The sequence below is a fragment of the Neofelis nebulosa genome, chromosome 12, assembly GCF_028018385.1.
Source record: "Neofelis nebulosa isolate mNeoNeb1 chromosome 12, mNeoNeb1.pri, whole genome shotgun sequence".
In the NCBI taxonomy this organism is placed as follows: domain Eukaryota; kingdom Metazoa; phylum Chordata; class Mammalia; order Carnivora; family Felidae; genus Neofelis; species Neofelis nebulosa.
In genome coordinates, this window is record NC_080793.1 from 82,340,765 (window position 1) to 82,359,709 (window position 18,945).

The 18,945-nt window shown below is 43.2% G+C and overlaps 1 protein-coding gene across 11 annotated transcripts in view; it reads left to right on the plus strand.

The window, feature by feature from the left end:
* The window catches only part of TRPM3 (transient receptor potential cation channel subfamily M member 3), a 796,659-nt gene that overhangs the window by 710,095 nt on the left and 67,619 nt on the right, over positions 1 to 18,945 (plus strand). For 7 of the 11 annotated variants that reach the window (XM_058695709.1, XM_058695713.1, XM_058695718.1 and 4 more), the window contains 7 exons: positions 5,086 to 5,121; positions 5,280 to 5,420; positions 8,641 to 8,670; positions 9,541 to 9,830; positions 10,961 to 11,189; positions 13,588 to 13,755; positions 18,364 to 18,504. In XM_058695709.1, the coding sequence (XP_058551692.1) occupies positions 5,086 to 5,121; positions 5,280 to 5,420; positions 8,641 to 8,670; positions 9,541 to 9,830; positions 10,961 to 11,189; positions 13,588 to 13,755; positions 18,364 to 18,504 (1,035 nt within the window). The remainder of the gene's footprint in view (positions 1 to 5,085; positions 5,122 to 5,279; positions 5,421 to 8,640; positions 8,671 to 9,540; positions 9,831 to 10,960; positions 11,190 to 13,587; positions 13,756 to 18,363; positions 18,505 to 18,945) is intronic. The other 4 variants (XM_058695711.1, XM_058695715.1, XM_058695712.1 and 1 more) reach the window with 1 other exon arrangement.

Genomic DNA, 18,945 nt, shown 5'->3' on the forward strand with positions numbered 1-18,945 from the left:
TCTGCTTTTCCGTGAAATCTAACTTGCCATTTTTAGAAGCTAACTGTCTGCTCAATTTGTGCCTCTGTATGTTTTCAAGTACTAGTTTTTCCTTCTTAACTTACATGTCCTAAGACTTCAGATTACCTGGACTCTCCTTCCCCACCAAGGGGTGGGGTGGGGGGGGTGATATCTGAGTATTATATAGAAGTAGTTGTGAAATTATGATAGCTTAAAATTCATTCACATGGGAATTAAGACAGGGCTTTGCAGAATGGAGAGGTGGGAGAAAAGTATTTCAGACCCTCGTTAGGTAAAGAAAGGACATTTTCATAATCCCATCAGCCAAATTCATGCAGATTTCCAAAAGCATTTTTATTTTTTTAAAGGCTGCCTGCTCTAGGGGCACCTGGCTGGCTCAGTTGGAAGAACATGCAACTCTTGATCTCAGGGTTGTGAGTTCAAGCCCCACACTCAGTATAGAACTACTTAAATAAATAAGACTTAAAAAAATAAAATAAACGGTTGCTCGGTCTATAACCATGCCAACTATTGTGGGAATGTCCTCTTTGTCCATGAACTTTTGCCAGAGTAGTCTTTTCTCCCCTCTTCCTTGGTAAACCTGACAACCAGCAACCATTTTATACCCGACATACATTAGAATGAAACAAGCCCGTTTTGAAGGCTTGTTATAAGTTTCCACGAAATGTGTTTCCCAAACAGCTGAAATCTGATGGTGAACATCATGAGCTGACTTCTGAAAAAGATTTTATTTACAAGAGCCGATCTAATACATGCATTTAAACTATTCTTTTAATTAAAAGTCACCTTTAGGAGGGCATGGATGAAAATTTCAGAGTAGCGGCTCATGGCTTGAGAAAAAGAGACAACGTTTTCAGATTGTCAGATGGTACCTACCAATGGAGCCAAGCTTCTCTGTTTCACTCTGTGAATCAAAGTATTTGAGTCACACAGCTTGCCGCATGCTGGTAAGGCATGAAATGGGACATAAGTGTGCAGGCATTACCAATTGCCAAAGTAAATACCAAAAAAGGGAGGAGAGACTAATAGAAACAACAGACCAAAGGGGCATTATTCCAGTGTCATTCTTGAATTCCTATTTGAAAAGCATCCAAGCACAGGAAGACTCCTCCAGAAGGTTTTTGGACATTACCTGTGGTATATGAGGTGCCGTTCACGTTCTCTGCTTTTTCCAGAGGAGGTAGATGTGATGAGCACAACACCATGCCTGTCTCTGGGCTCCCAGTTCCACTAACCAGATTTCAGGGGCGATTAGTGGAAACCCCATCAACGGTGCGAGTTCTGGACAAGAATCTTTGCGCGGTGACCTAGCAGCATAGAAAAAAAAGAGCAGCCTGCCAGGCAGTGGTCAGACAATCGGACCTCTAGAAATAGACGGGACCTTAGAAGTAACTCTGTCCCAAGTGCCTGTTTTCAGAGTGTAAACTGAGGAACAGAGGAAGGAAGTGATCTCCTCACGTTCACAGAGAGGCAGAGCTAGGGCCACCGTGCTGGCCCAGCGCTATTTCCACTGCCGGGTCATACGCTGGGTGTTCTCTGCATCTGTGACATCTGAGGTCACAAGTGGCCACGGCCATCGGCACAGCACCTCAGACATGCCCCAATGTTACCAGCCCCCTCAAAGTTCACCCAGCACAGATATGTCGCAAGAGGCCGAAATTGTACCCAATTCTACAAATTATATGAAACCTATTTCTTCTTCCCCAAAAGGTTTCCATTCTTCCTAGTGAAAATTGTGAAACTAAGTTCCCTTAATTTCTCTGCTTTCCAGGCCTCGGTGCTGGTGGGGGAGGGGGCGATGAGGACAGATGCAATCAGTCTTGCAGGCTTTCAGACACATTACTTGGTAAAGTAAGCTCTCCCTCCTCCAGATATCACTTTAACAAGGGCATCTGACTCTCCTTATTTCTAAATCCTCCAATCTGCTGTTTTCATTTGCATCGCCTTATTACTCATATAAAACAGAACAGGCACCTAAATGCTGGTGGAACCCTCACCGGCTTCGGTTAGGTGAACATCGCCCCCTTGTGGTCAAACAGAAATGCAGGCCAGTTCCTTTAAGGCGTTGGCTCAAAGCTAAGCAGAACCCAGAACGCTCACTAAATCCTTTCTCCTACTTCAGCCCAGATCACATTTAAATCACTTGAAAATAATAAAGCTTTATATGAGAAGTGCCTACAAAAAAAAAAAAAGACTCCAGCACTTTCTCTTGTTGTATATAAACCTAGTAGCCCTTTGTGAATAAAATCATTTGCCAAAAATATTTTACTGGCCCGTCTCAAATTTTTATCAAATTTTACCACGATCCCTTTCCTGATAACCCCCCACTCTTCTAGACAATTCAAAAGCATAATTATTGCCACTCACTAAAGGCAATATTGGTGTCTCGTTCTTAGAATTCAAACTGATGTTCACACATAGGTTTCTCAAAAGAAAATATACATAGGTGTTAGGTTTGCTGTTACTCGTGATTTAAATTTAGAGAATTCTTACAGGATTAAAAATAAGGCACAAATTCATCGACTTGGTATGATTGCTCTTCAGTAGCATCACACAAAATCTTTTAGGGAATTTTCTGAACCCTGGGACTCAAGCATTATATAGAGACCATAGGAGCCATAGATTTGCACGCATTTTACAGGGAAGCCTTGAGGGAAACCAGTTGATTTACGAAGGACAGACAGAAAGAAGCCCAGGGCAGTTGATTCACAGCCAGGGTTCTCCACCCTGCCTGCCTCACAGTGCCCAGGAAAATAACACAAATGCGGAGCCTCTTCTGTGGGTCAACCTTGTAGACGCAGATGAGATGAGGCAGACCCAGAAGGGTCCAGACTTCAGGGTTCTTTGACTCTTGAAATAACAGGCCTGTCTAACTGTCAGGTACAGCTGACGATCCAGAAACCCACAGCCTTGTTAAGCAGTCCCAAAACAATGGAGAAAAGTGATTGCATGAGTAATATTTGTAAATTCAGTTTCATGTTTATGGAAAGGGCAGTGCATGAAAAGTTACTATCTAAAGACTTCCTCAAAGTTCCCTTTTCTCTGTTTTTGCCATGCTTTGCATAAAGAAGTCAGACACTTGGTCTTGTCTGACCACCTGAGGATAGCTTAACTTGCCAACACAGGCAGATTCATGAGAGAGTCCTCAGAGGAGATTCCAAAATCCTGAGAATGGTTGGGGAGGAGAATAAGACCATCTTTAGGAAGGGACATTTTGGTTGGGATAATGATGAGCCAAGGTCAAGGATGAGAGGGGTTCTGTAACACAAAGTGCTTCCACCCCAAGTGTGATGGCTTTGCTCAGCTGCCTCAAATTGGGTCCCCAAGCCTGCTTTGTGCCCCAAGCCAAGGGAGAGGTGGAGCTTGATGGGCAGGGCTAGGAAGGGTCGGGGGCGGCAAGGGAGTCTAAAGAGCAGCACTAAGATCTCCTGTGCTCAGGCTGCTGCTTCATTTGCTCTCCGTTCATTCCTTCTCGTTCCTACTCCACTGAGAACACCAATGGAGCGATAGGCGTATTTCAAGTTAGTTTCCACGGTGATACGGGGCTATCCCAAACAGGATGACTCACAGACTGTGGCCAGTTAGTTCTAATACTGACAAGAACACAGTACTGAAAAACCTGAAACTGAGACTTGATCCCAACCACATCCATTAATTTCACTGTTTTACTCATTCACATTCTTACCAGCAAACTTTCTGAATGCCTACCACACACCAGCCACTATAAAAGGCACTGGGGATACAAAGATCAATAAAGCAATTAAGGCTATGGGTTTGATAGGGAGGATACAGTGGGCCACCTCTAACCCTGAACCCCTTACAAATGTATGCTGTTGACCATAGCAAAGCTGAGGAAGCATACATTTTGCTACCCTCCGTTAGCAAAACAATTTAAGCTGATTTCCTAATGATGACTATACACTGTAAATTTTCCGATTTTGTCGCGTGAGCCCACCCGAACCTTTGTTACTAGAACAGCGATTCCACAAACTTTGGCGTATATCAGAATCACCTGGAGAGCTAATAAATCATGTAGAGGCCCATACATTGAAGCAGGACAGGGGCCAGGCCTTTGTACTGTCACCAAGTTTCCCAGGTGGTTCTGATGCCACCGAAATTGAATAACCACCACCAAATCTCACACAGCATCTGGAGTGAGTCCTCCATTAAGGACAAAAGTAGACAAAGCCCTCGTGCTTCTCCTATATATATCCAAGGGCATAGTGCAACGGCTCCCTACACAGTGTGGTACCCTTGCCATTCATGGTACAGGGCATACTTTTGCATCAAGGAAATAAACCAGACAGTGAATTAATTAATCACACCCTTTGAAACTCACTGTGTGCTCAGAACTTCCCACAAATGGAATTAATCCTTCTTTGACCTAGCAGAGCCAGTATCTTTCCTTAGACCCTATAGAGCACCTTTTAGGTGTAGAAGCCAGTAATGACTAGACAACGGTAAAACCTCTTGTGTTTTCGCACCTATATATGCAAGCAGCTGAAACTTACCCCATAAGAAGTACTCTTTGAAAGAAAATATCCAAAATCTGCTTAATTCTGGGAAAATAAATATTCCCTTGATAGAATCTCTTCTGATGCCACCGCGTTTCTCTTAATAACCACCAGGGGTGCTCCTAAATGACTTCATCCTGACATCCATCTGCTCTCCTCCTGTGAAAAAGGTGCCAAATTTGTTTCATTGTTAATAGAGGTCTTCCCAAGGGAGATCTGAACTCTGAGCAGAGCCCACCTGATGCAGGCCCTGGTAATAACAACCATCTTCTGGAAGGAGTCTTCATTTAGTGAGCATGAAGAGGTCAGCAAGAGAGAGGTAACAAGCCTGGGCCAGAGGCAGAGCAGCGCAGGGGACCCGGAGAACATCTGGGGGAAAGGAGTTGCTAGCGACTAGGACTCGTAGCATTTGCCATGTCAAGCCTTGTGTTTCTTTCTGCTACACTGGTGTTTTTTTCTCCCCAGCTGAAGACTTGAATAAATATTTTGATTTTCTGTTATTGCCGACGATTACTGCATCTTCTTATTTAACTTATGTCTTCTTTCCAAGCGAGAATATCCAGGTTTCGGTTGGATCTATTTTAAGGTGAATTAATTAACCAGCATAATAATACATTCATATGTTTCTTTTTTAATTATTTTTTTTACTCTAAAATAGTTACAGAACACATGGCATAGAATCCCTAGTAAACCACGCTGTCTTTTGGATGTGTTTGTGTGTGTGTTTTCCTTCTTCCCTGATAGGGGAACCTGCCCCCAGACTATAGAATCAGCCTGATTGACATCGGCCTGGTGATCGAGTACCTGATGGGCGGGGCTTATCGCTGCAACTACACGCGCAAGCGCTTCCGGACGCTCTACCACAATCTCTTTGGCCCCAAGAGGGTGAGTTTTGCAGCAAGTTTCCTCTTCTGGACTCCTGGGAGGACTAGGGCACGACACATGTGGGGTGTGGCTTCGTTATCTCCAAGGAGCATCTCAGATAAGAAGGCAACTGGTCTACCCACCTCTTCCTCCCTCCCAAATCCTTCAAAAGGAGGAAAGAAAAAAAGGCAATGTATTGGTTGATACACTCCTTCTCTTCCCCAGCAGGTCCAATTAAAATAAGAAACTGGCAACTGGGAGTGAGCCTTAATGATCAGGGAATAATAATGAAAGTCAAATTAATCTTATCTACCTCAGTGGTTTTCAAGGTTTTTGGTCTTGGGGTCTATTTATACCTTTAAAAATTATTGAGGACCCCTGGACCCCCAAAAGCTCTTATGTATGGGAGTTCTATCTATGGGTATTATCATGTTAGAAAGTAAAGACTTAAAAATATTTATTCATTAATAGTTAATATTAATTCATTTTAAGTTAACCATAAGAAGCCCATTAGATGTTAGCATAAATAATGTATTTATGAAAAATAACGACTTTTGTGATAAGAGTAGCATTGTTGTACCCTTTTTTCATATTTCTGTAATATCTAGCTTAATAGAAGACAGCTACATTCTCATATCTACCTTTGCATTCAGTCTGTTGCCAGATGTTTTGGTTGAAATATACAAAGAAAAGCTGACTTCATACAGACATGTAACAAATATGACAAGCATATACATATATATATATAGAGAGAGAGAAGGAGCATTTTAATAATCTTTACAGATAATTATAGATATTCTTTTTTGAAGTTACATACATCAAAATTCAACAAGTGGCAGGTTTTGGTTTTTTTTTAATGTTTATTTACTTTTAAAAAACAGAAAGAGACAGAGCTCAAGCAGGGGAGAGCAGAGATAGAGGAAGACACAGAATCTGAAGCAGGATCCAGCTGTCAGCACAGACACTGGGCTTGAACTTATGAACCATGAGATCATGACCTGACCCAAAGCCAGACGCTTAACTGACTGAGCCACCCAGGCACCCCACAAGTGGCAGTTTCTTAATGATTAGTTGCAACACGAAATCTGAAATAGCTTCAGTGAACTTTTTATACTCTGTTACTTTAATATTCATTGGTTGATGGGGCGCCTGGATGGCTCAGTCGGTTAAGTGTCCGACTTCGACTCAGGTCATGATCTCCCGGTCCAAGAGTTCGAGCCCCGCGTCGGGCTCTGTGCTGACAGCTCAGAGCCTGGAGCCTGTTTCAGATTCTGTGTCTCCCTCTCTCTCTGCCCCTTCCCTGTTCATGCTCTGTCTCTGTCTCAAAAATAAATAAAACGTTAAAAAAAATTTTTAAAAATTCATTGGTTGATCTTACACTTTGCATGGATCTTGTAACATCAAGGATTGGTCCTTGTAAAATATTGGTTTGCTGAGTTATACAGATCTCACTGTTGACACATTTCGTTAAACAATTTCAAAAACTCACATTCATTAATATCCCTTCCAGTCTTGTCAGAAAAGTCTTTAACTTCTGAAAAACTGTCAAGGTCATGGGGGAAAGGATATACAAGTTTTCAAAAATTCTCCTTTTTTTCTAATTGCTGCTTGGAAAATTTTGAATTTTGCCATTGGCAACAAATACCATCAGTTACTTTCCTTGAAACAATAGCCCCACTTCGGCCATTTCCAAAAATATCTGCCAAATGTCCAAGACTAAATAAACATAGTTTGTCTGGCAGTCATTCCTTCTAGCAGACAGTGCATGAAACAATGTGGCCACAAGCCAAGGAACTGCGTGTTTGTCCTCAGGACAACCCATCATAGCTCAGTATGTAAGGAAAGCACTTAACCCATACTTGCCATTTCGTCCCTCAAAACCCTGAAAAGACATTTCTTTAGCATCGAAGATAGAGATTTAATAAAGTTAATATTTTTTTAGGCCTCATCAAGGGCTTCTTAAGTAAAAACTGGATTTTTGTTTGTTTTTAAATTTCAAGTGCATAACAATGGGACCTAATGACCGCTAGTAAAGTTTGGTGCCACTGCCTTCATTCCTGCCACCCCCCCCACCCTACAGTTTTAGTCACCATTCTTTTATGCCATCATTGCAAATGTTAACACAGTGTCAAAGACAAGTAACATCTTAGTATTATTAGGAAAACACCTTTGGCTTCACAGAGACCCAGACATCACAGGGTTCCTGGACCGCATTTGGAGAGCTGTTACACTAGCTGGTGGTTGGCATGATTTTTATTTTTAATGAGGCTTATCTTCTGATTTTGAAAGTATTTTGTGGTGCTACGAGGCCACTTTGAAAACACCAGGAAGTATAAATATGAAAAAAGAAATCACACAAATTTCAAACTGCTGGGCACTTCAGAAGCTAAAAGGAAAGAAACAGAGAGAGGCAAGGTCCAAGCTATTCCTACTTGAGTGGTCAAATCAAATTTGGAGGAATGGTAAGGGCTGCAACCTTACTATTTTACTCAACTTTCAAGAGAGCACTCAACCATTCTGTAACATTTAACACAGAATGGGAATCCCTGACCCCTGAGATGTAATTTTATGCCTCCACTCATTAGATATAAATCAAGGGCTGTAATCTGCTGAGTTGTCTTCTCTCTCCGTCTTGGCCTGTGGCTATTTTGCACATTCCCAGTGTGACCATTGATGCTACAGTATGTGCTGGCACTTTCCACACCACTGAGCACCTTTTGCTACCATCGGCACATGCCCTTGTGGCCCCATGACCCTTTGCTCTACTGGACAGCTGCATAGGCGACGTGAAGTATCTGAACATATATTCTGAGTAATATTCCAAGTCTCCAGGTAACAGAGGTATTTCAGAGGTTTGAGAAACATCTCATGGTTTGAGTGAACATTTCATGGCTTACCCAAGTGCCTGAGATCATGGAGATATCAACTAAATAAGATGGTTCTAGGAAGATGGAAGAAATTTTGGTCCATGAAACAGATTATAAATCTGCAGGCTCTACCCTGGGGCAATCTCATTGTGCCCCTCTAGATATCTAATTTTCTATGATTCACTAAAATCACTAAATCCCTAATTCTAGAATTTCTATAAATAGGTTCCTCTTGTAGCATTTTATTTAGTGAAATGAATAAATGCTATGTGGTACCATAGAGATGTTCTGTTACCTGGTTAAGATATAATAGGATTCTTTTCTTACCTATATAAAGAAAGATCTAACTTTATGTATAACATTTTTTTAAACAGCCCAAAGCCTTGAAACTACTGGGAATGGAGGTGAGTATTTGCCCAAATTATTAATGTCAATTATTTATATATATGTATATATATTCATTATTCATTAATATATTCATAAATATTCATTCATATGTTCTTTATATATTCATTCATATATATTCACTCATATACTATATATATACATATATATAAATAATTGACATATATATATATTCATTCAATTGGTAAGGCTTAGTACATGATTCTAAAATAAGGAAGTGGACTTTTTCCCAGTGTTGAGAGGGCAAGTCACAGTAGCTTTGAAAATTCCACCCTGAGGTTACATTAGCAAGAAAATAAATCGTATTTGAAATACTAACTCGATAACCAAGGAAGCATATAAATTCCAGTAAGTGAAATCTATTCATGGGTGTTTACAAATGGCAACTGATCCAAAGGCCAGAAATACTTCACAAATGCACCTGAGAGGTATGTAGAAACTCAAGATAGATTATCTGTTTCCCAGCTTTTGTTCATGTGGGTATTGTGGCTTAGGCACCTGCAAGTATAGGATGTCTTTGTCCTTTCAGAGAAAAGGGTAGTGCTGTCCATCATGAGGCACAAATAACCTTACACGTAGGGGAAAAAAAAAAAGCGGACAAAAGTAAAGGAAGGAAGGAAGGGAAATTGAAAAATATCCACTGAAAAATACTTACTAAAAGTTGAAGTACAACACTGACATGTTCCAATAGGGCTGATCTTATTTTAAAGTTAGGAGTGAGTGCTTCTGGGATAGGTGCTGGGAAAGGCTAGTTCATTCTGTATGAATCCCAGAGCAGGATCCATAGTACATATACAGTAAACAGCCATCTGATATATTTAGTTGACTCATTTCTCACTCCACCTCTGTTTTTTTCCCTAAAATGACAGGATGATGTTCCCTTGAGGCGAGGAAGAAAGACAACCAAGAAGCGAGAAGAAGAGGTTGACATTGACTTGGACGACCCTGAGATCAACCATTTCCCTTTCCCTTTCCATGAGCTGATGGTGTGGGCCGTCCTGATGAAGAGACAGAAGATGGCCCTGTTCTTCTGGCAGCATGGCGAGGAGGCCATGGCCAAGGCCCTGGTGGCCTGCAAGCTCTGCAAAGCCATGGCTCACGAGGCGTCTGAGAATGACATGGTTGATGACATCTCCCAGGAACTGAACCACAACTCCAGGTGGGCCAGCCCAGCAAATGGGGTGGTCAAGAGGGGGCAAGAAGAGGAGGCAGGTCCCAAATACTGGAGGGTCTGAGCTACCCAAACTATTCGGCAGAAGTAGGGTCACCTCAGTGGTACACACAGAAGGTGGACACCAATAGTTAACATTTATGGCAAACAGTGCTAGATACAGAAGTCCTCACAGATATGTAGATTTTTTTTTCAACGTTTTTTATTTATTTTTGGGACAGAGAGAGACATAGCATGAACGGGGGAGGGGCAGAGAGAGAGGGAGACACAGAATCGGAAACAGGCTCCAGGCTCTGAGCCATCAGCCCAGAGCCTGACGCGGGGCTCGAACTCACGGACCGCAAGATCGTGACCTGGCTGAAGTTGGACGCTTAACCGACTGTGCCACCCAGGCGCCCCACAGATATGTAGATTTTATTTCAGCCTCTCAACTGCCTCAAGAGGTACATCCTCTTATTATGCATATTTTATATTTAAATTTTTTTCAATATTTATTTATTCATTTTGAGAGAGAGAGACAGAGACAGAGACAGAGCACGAGCAGGCGAGAGGCAGAGAGAGAGGGGAAGACACAGAATCTGAAGCAGGCTCCAGGCTCTGAGATGTCAGCACCGAGCCTGAAGTGGGGCTCGAACTCCTGACCTGAGCTGAAGTCAGACTCTTAACCGACTAAGTCACCCAGGTGCCCCTATTATCCATATTTTAAAGCTGAAGAAAGTGAAACTCAGAGAATTTAATTAACTTGTTCAGGATCACAAGCTTGTGGTTGATAAGGCTCAGCTATGAACTGAGGTCTCTCACATGTAAGAAGACCTACCACACTCTACTCGTTGATTTGTTTTGGTCTGCCTCCCCCATCTGTCGCCTTGAATTGGGGGCCTTGGGTACCAGGAGCATGTCCCATTCAGCTTATACCCCCCAGTTCTAAACACAGTACCTAGCACATGGTGGACGCTTCATGGGTGTTGGCTAGATGAACGAGTGAACAGACTATACCCTATGAGCAACAATGGGGCCACACAGTAACCCCCTTTTGTGGCCTGGCCAGTGGGCCCCCACTTTCATCATCCAAGTCTCCAAGATGGCCAAAGGACAACCCCTCACATTCTGTCTTTCAGGGACTTCGGCCAGCTGGCGGTGGAGCTCCTCGACCAGTCCTATAAGCAGGACGAACAGCTGGCCATGAAACTGCTGACGTATGAGCTCAAGAACTGGAGCAACGCCACCTGCCTGCAGCTTGCTGTGGCTGCCAAGCACCGCGACTTCATCGCACACACGTGCAGCCAGATGCTGCTCACCGACATGTGGATGGGCCGGCTGCGCATGCGCAAGAACTCGGGCCTCAAGGTCAGCGCGCCCAGAAGGCCCTGTTGGCTGTGAGGACCAGAGGGTTGGTTTGGAGCTTTCCGAGCTGGTGGAACTAGGCATTCTCTTATCTCAGGAGGGTGGTTTTAAGCCCCAACCGTGACTCAAAATCTTCTATATAGTTTTGTTTTGTTTTTTTCATACAGAGACTACAGCCTACCCCAAGTTCTGCTAAGTCAGAACCTCTGGAGATGGCATGCCTAAACATTAGTATTTTGCAAAAGATCCAAAGGGGATGGTCACACACAGGTACCATAAGAGGTACCATTTGCTCTGGTATAAGCCATGCTGCACCAGGAACCGCGTACCGGGCAACCTTGCGTGGCCGTGCAAACCTCAATGCCTTGGCCCTCCTTTGTACCTTGTCATAGACACCTTGGCTCCCCCCAGCTATGCTTGAGAAATGTTTTCACCTGAAATAAAAATGAGATGGGTTTATGTGTAAAGATGTTGCTAGATCATCTTGGTCTGTTCTTAACTGATGAAAAACACGTTGCAGACCAGTTATGTAGAGCCTGAGTCCATTTTAGGTTTCTCTAAGCCTGTACATGCACAGTTATATCTGTATAAGTTTTAATTTTTTTTAAGAAACCAGGGAGGATACACAGCCAAGTGTTTGTAGTGGTTACCTTGGGGGCTGAAGGTACAAGACATGGGATGATGTGTGGCTTTGCTTCTTCATGTTTTCCTCAGTGTTTTACAAGGAAGACATTTAATTGGAAGAAGCAAAAGAAAGAGAAAATGGGAGAGAAAAGACTGAAAGGAGTTTTCAAATGCTTTCTCTGTTTAGAGTTTGTGGCTGTTACAACTGAAGCCAGGCTCATATTTTACCTGGGAAATTCCTGGTCTAGGCAACTCTGAGGTCAGCCCAAGGCAAAAAGGCCAGAGCAATCGGCTAAGGCCACCCTGATGGAACCAGCACCCCTCCCCCATGCCATCCTCCCTGCAGGTTCTTGGCCCCAGAGTCTCAGAAGAGCTCCATGAAGTGGGTCATGGGCACCCTATAGCTGCACTACCAGTGACCACCAAGCCTGGCTCTCAGATCCGAGGACAGGGTGTCATGTCCCCTCGAGACTGCCAGCATGCCACCCGAGCCTTCTCAGGCCTGCCAGTCACCCTGAGTTCAGGGTCACCACCCTCCCTTTTCCCTTAGCGGCTCCAGAGTCCTTGTGGACATTCAAGCACAGGCCGCCCCTGCCTCATTACTTGCGGTTCATTTTCACTCACTGTTCAGGATCTCTCTGAGCCCTCACCTTGGTGCAGTTCCTTCACGGAAGTTCATATTCAGAAGACTTATAGAGCAGAACCAGTTTAGTGATTGGGTGAAGAGGCGGGAGAAGATCTGGGGAAGACAAACCAAATGTGGGATTATCATTCAAATGGAGAATGAGGGGCACTGGGTGGCTCAATCGGTTAAGCGTCCAACTTCGGCTCAGGTCATGATCTCACAGTTTGTGAGTTCGAGCCCACATGGGGCTCTGTGCTGCCCACTTAGAGCCTGGAGCCTGCTTCCAATTCTGTGTCTCCCTTTCTCTCTGCCCCTCCCCCACTCATGCGCACGCGCTCTCTCTCTCTCTCTCTCTCTCTCTCAAAAATAAATAAACGTTAAAAAAATGAAAAACAAATGGAGAATGAGATTGCCCTCTTGTGAGAAGTGTCCATGTATTTATTACCATCACATGGAGGCTGAAGCATATTGTTTATACATGATAGAAACACAGTGCTGGGCTTCCTGGAGTGTTTGTGTAGGAGATTCTCATGGTGAATACAAAGCCCACGTGTGTGTGTGTGTGTGTGTGTGTGTGTGTGTGTGTGTGTGTGTGTGTTTCTGTTGTGCAGTAGCAAGTGCCAGGGGAATACTCCGAAATGAAAACATGATTTCCCACTTGGATTTTCTCAAGGTCAACTTAGGACACGGAGATACCCAGATGACTCCACTTGATGTGTTAGCAAACAAATGCCAGTAGACATGCATTTGAATTGATTTCACAAAGCCAAGCACTGATGGCTAAATGAAAGTCTGAATTCTTTCCCACTTTTGCCTTGAGCAGGGCCCCTCATTCTCCTCAGCTTCCCCCATGCAAAGTTGGTGTTAATTGGGTGGATTTGGGCAAGATGCTCCTTTTCTCCAAAAACTACTATGTGCTGTTATGCACAGCTACTACTGTGCATAACAGTTCCCGGATGGGCACGAGTGACCCTCTGCATGTTAACATGTGCAGGTGCCTCACTCAGGGCACACACGTGTGCCCACACGCACGTGTGCACTCACACACACACCCCACCGCCCTAGGCCCTCTGAGTCTAAGAAAAAAAAAAAACCACCCTCATCTTAATCCTTTAAATGTGATTATTATTATTATCATTATTATTACTTTAGGTAATTCTGGGAATTCTACTTCCTCCTTCAATTCTCAGCTTGGAGTTCAAGAACAAAGACGACATGCCGTATATGTCTCAGGCCCAGGAAATCCACCTCCAAGAAAAGGAACCAGAAGAGCCAGAGAAGCCCACAAAGGAAAAAGATGAGGAGGATATGGAACTGACAGTAAGGAAAACTATCCCGTCCTTGTCCGTGGGCGGCAAGCCTACTCCACCCTTCCTGTTGATACAACTTAAGACTCAGTGACTCCCAAGGTCACCCTCCAACCAGGTGCTTTCATTTAAGTGTGAGACCAGAGTATTACAAAAGTGTCTTCTCTAGGCACAGATAACATAACAATAGGGACTATTTCTGTGCAAAATCCTTCAGCCAGGGTCACAGGACAACCCAGTGAAATCCAAAAGCCAGGCACCCCGAGTTGTCCAAACAAGCCATGCTTTATAAAGGAGCAGGTGCTGGGGCAGTCTTAGCATACGAAGAAGGCAAAGGAATGTATGTGGGGGCAGCCAGCCGAGCCACACTAGGCTAGAGCCCTTCTGGTGATCAGATGCTATGCCTTTATCTGTCTTCAGGGTCAGGCTCACACATGCAGGACTAATTGAATTTTAGGTTTGTATGGAAGGCTTTTATTAGCTCTTCTGGTATAATTATAGAACATGGATGCTTTATTCTGCAGCGAGAAGGGGCAGCTGGGCATGGGACAGCTTCCTGCAACCCCCGCCTGAGCAGTGTGACCGCCACTGGATCATGTCCAAAGTCTAAAAATGCCACATGCTGTTAAAGAGACAAACAGGGCTTCGGAGCTTTAGAGACATCGCGCGACAGCTCCATAGGACTTCCCTGATATCCCCCACCCTCCCCACCACCCTGAGCAATGACTGTGATGACTCAAAAAACCTGTAAGGAGAGAAAACCAGAATTGGTTTTGCTCAGGTGACAAAAGGCCCTTTCCATTAGTATACTAGTGGGAGCACCCTGTGAATTGTTTTTCCTCCAGATCAACAGTATTTCCTTCCAAAAGGAAACAATCCCAGCCCCGAGTACAGCAGGGTATAAGCATCTGGCCACTCTTTTGATTGACCAATTATTCACAGTTTTTGACTCACAGGGTCAAAAGCCAGTGTTGGTTTTCCATTTCAGGATTCTTATAAAAACTAGTGGAGGCGCCTGCTCGCCTCTGTGACAGGATCAGATGACTGTCTTCCCTAAAGATCTTACTATAATTTTGGCCTCTGAATCCTTCAAGGATAGAGAATGATATTTTAACCATTAATAGAAACAGTAGTACTAATAATACCAAATCTTTATTAGAGGGGTAAAGAGTGTTCATTCTGGAGCCAGAATCCTGCCCCAACACCTACTCACTGTGAGACCTTGGACACCGTTTCTTAACCTCTAACATGGGAATGATAACATTGTCTCGCTCACAGGCAGTTTTGCAGTTTAAAAAGTGTACACGTCACTTCTGTAGACTGGGCCTGGCATATTGTGAACCTTGATAAATGTTTGCGAATATTGTTAGGATGGCACTAAATGTTTGGCATGCCCGTACTCATGGAATCCTCACAAAAATCCCATGGGGTAGGTACTGTTATTATCCATTTTACAGGTGAGGAAGCTGAGACTCAGAGAAGTTAAATTGCCCAAGGTTACCTAGCTAATTAATTGCAAGGCCAGGATTAGAACCCAGACGTAGAGATCCCATTGGCCATGCTTTTAGCCTATAGCCTCAGGGAGGCAGAGAATTTCTTCTTAGTCTCAAATGTAGGCATTCACTTGGTTTGGTCTACCTCATAGCAGAAAGAATCCAAAAATAATGCATGGGCCTCCTACGTCAAGTATGACTTGGCCTTGAAGCCTCAAGGAAGGACCCTATGAAGGCAGCCACAAGCTGAATCACAGTTCTCTCTGGGTGGGTCTCAAGGAAGAAAACAAAGAAGGCAGCTCCCTTCTCCTGCGCCGTGTGGAGCTTTGAGAACCCGATCCTTCATGAAATCACACTAAAGGATGCATCTCTCGACTAAGAGCAAAGTCTGCTTCCCAGAGAATAGACCCTGCTGTTGTTTACTGAGAACCTGAGGGAAAGACCTCACACTAGCTCTACTGCCTGGGCTTCTTCCCCACAGGCAGAAACAGCTAGAAGGAAAGGAAGAAGGGATTTTGTGGACTGGTAAAGTTAGGGCTGGATAGCAGATATCTTTAAGGTGGAGCCTCTTTTGACCCTAATGACAAATTCTGTCCCTGCTGGAGCACTGGTGTTCCTTACCCTGGAGAAGATTGGAGAATGCACGTGCTGACACCTCCACTCCTTTCATAGGAAAGATATTTGAAGTTCGGTGCTAAACCAACATATCCTTTCTTGGATGGGAGCATTTTCCCCTGGCCCCTCCAAAATTATATACAAAATATGAGCTTCAGTTTCATTATCAGTAGCCTTTAGTGGCCTAGTTGACTTCAATGGATCTTTCCCAGACTTGACATCTGTGTCCAGCCAGCAAAAATTCTCAAATCCATATTATGTAGTGTTGCCTGTATTTGACCCTATTACATTCTGCTTAAGGAATGTAGTCAAAGGAAATGTTTGACTACTGGGAAGAGAAATTAAGAAAATCAGTCAGTTAAGCTGCTTAGGCTGGAATTAATGAAATTTCGAAAATGCTTTACTTAAACCCACAAAAGAAAAGCTTTTAAAAAATGCATTCATTTGGGAATGTATCTGAATAATGAAAGCAAGATAGGCCGTGTTGTTTTTGTTTTTTTTCACCTGCATTGCCAGATACGTGTTTTTGCACTCTGCCTAATAAAGCTCCAACATGTCCAGAGACCCAGGGCATTGTCTCAACTCTGTTGGGGAAGCCACTCTTTCTAGAGTTTACCCCAAGATGTCACTGTCCAAGATGCCTACAACTCCCCAAGCTGCCTTTACTAACATCCCATTATGTCCCCAAATTGTATTGTACTATTGAGCAAATAAAGAAGCAGAACAGAAGCAGGGTAATTATGTTACATAAACTATAAATTATAGAAGGAGGTAGCTCAGAGTTTCTTGAGGTCAGCGGTCAATATTGATAGAAGTCAAACGTGCCATATCTATCATGGAGATTGACCCAGCTCACTGATCAAAATAAAGGCTTGGATAGGCCATCAAATGGGATCTTACCTATTCATTAAGTCAAGGTAATTTCCTAGCCATAGAGGCTTTAAAGGAGTGGAAGTTGCCTTGTTACCTTCTCCAGAAATCCTATTGGTTACAGGTTCATCATTTGCGATTGTTACATATTTGAGAAGGTGGATAGTTGAGGCAATGACAAAAGTAGTTGGAACTATTTGTATATCTTGAGTAAGGTGGTTTGAAACCAGAATTATCTGCTCTCAAATTCAAGATAAACAAATGATTTCTATAATTAGATCTCTCAACTCTAAACCTGTATCCCACTCCTTTTTCCTATCCTAAATCCTTGTCAGTCACTGAGTAGTTAGAAGGATTTGCCCTGTTCTTACACTTAATAAAAATCTCATTTCCCAAACATGGTAGAACTAACCTTGTCTTAGAATAATACCAAAACAATTAAAATGAAGAAATTATGCTATAATAGAGCCCTAATAACACTTTTCTTTTTCCTGGCTAGAAATTCCCAACCAGATTATTTTCGTCAAGACTATCCAAGAAAAGTCTCAGTTCATTGTAACTAAACACTAGCTAGTATACACAGAGCACTTATTAAGTGCCAAATGCTTATTTATTTGTAGACCAATCCTATAGCAGGTGCCATTATTACCTCCAATTTAAAGATAAAGAAACTAAGATTCAGAGCCGTTAAAAGATTTACCCCGGTGCCATGGATTCTGAGCATCCAAGAGAGGATTCGGTCCTCCTGAATGACTCAAAGTCTGGAACTCTTCACCAGTAGGATCTTCAGCCATATTTGACTCATCCTGCCACTTGCTACCCAGACAGGCATGCATCTGCCTTTTCTCAAAGTCTGCCTTTTTTGTGATGTTTTATTGTCATTTTTGCCGCTGCTGTTGACATGGGTGAGAAGGAAATAATTCGATTCATAAGGAAACTTCCAACAGCTTGGCGATGAGGCCTCTCCAGGTCAGGCCTGACTTCTAGTCCCACCCAGCAGAATCTCCCATGCAGAGGAAGGCATTGTGCTTAGAAGTCGCCATGAAACTAATCCCAGCAGTAATTTGGGTTTTATGAAGTTTGAGATCAGGGAACCAAGGTTTATGCCTAAGGGTCAAGGAGAGGTTTCTAACCTAAGCTCCAGGCACTTCTGATAACCTCTCTAATATTCGTAACCTTTGGGTAAGTTAGATATTACTGGTCCAGTGTGTTTGTTTGTTTATTTGTTTGTTTTTACTTAAGAGTCATTAGCATGAGTAGACAGAATTCAAACCCAGATCTGCCTGTCTCACTACTATGGGGAGGGGGTGGAAAGAAAAGAGATTCCTGGCCTTCTGAGGCTATGCTCTTTCTCCTCTCAGAACTCTGGTATCTTCCATTATGGAATCTTCCAGAGCTCCCATGGCAGAAGAGAAGATAATGGTAACAGATATCCCTAAGACCTTCCATCCCAGGCAAATACCTTTGATTCTAAATATGACACAAATGCACACCTAGGGAAGGCACAACCTGTGGATCTCTGGGGACCTTGGATAAAACCCTTAGGTTCTATGAGCATGCATTCCTGATGTGTAAAATGAGTACACTGAATCGCATGCTCTCCAGAGCCCTGCCATGATGGTGTCGATTCTCTTCCACTGTAGGCGATGTTGGGACGAAACAATGGGGAGTCTTCCAGAAAGAAGGATGAAGAGGAAGTTCAGAGCAGACACCGGTTAATCCCCCTGGGCAGAAAAATCTATGAATTCTACAACGCACCCATCGTGAAGTTCTGGTTCTACACTGTAAGCATCTTCCTTTTTCTTTTTCCTAATGGGTGACCACAAAGAGCCAATGTCAATTTCACGTGCACCCTTGTGGTTTCCTCTGTGAGTCATAATATAAGGATCACACAGGCAGGGATGAAAGCTTTTCCCAAGAGTTCTGTAAGACGTGTGGAGTTTGTGAGGTGGCTTCTACAGCTTCTGCATTTCTCCTCCTTGCAGAAAATAAAGGAAATGGTAAAAGTGAGAACTAACAGAAATAGAGGTGGGACGAGTATGAGTCTAGCAAAAAAATAGATGTCATTTTATAAAACACTTGTGTGTTCTGGATGGATGAGCGCTGGATCGGAGTTGCCCATTTTATTTTTTTTTGAAAATTTTTTTTTTTTCAACGTTTTTTATTTTTATTTTTGGGACAGAGAGAGACAGAGCATGAACGGGGGAGGGGCAGAGAGAGAGGGA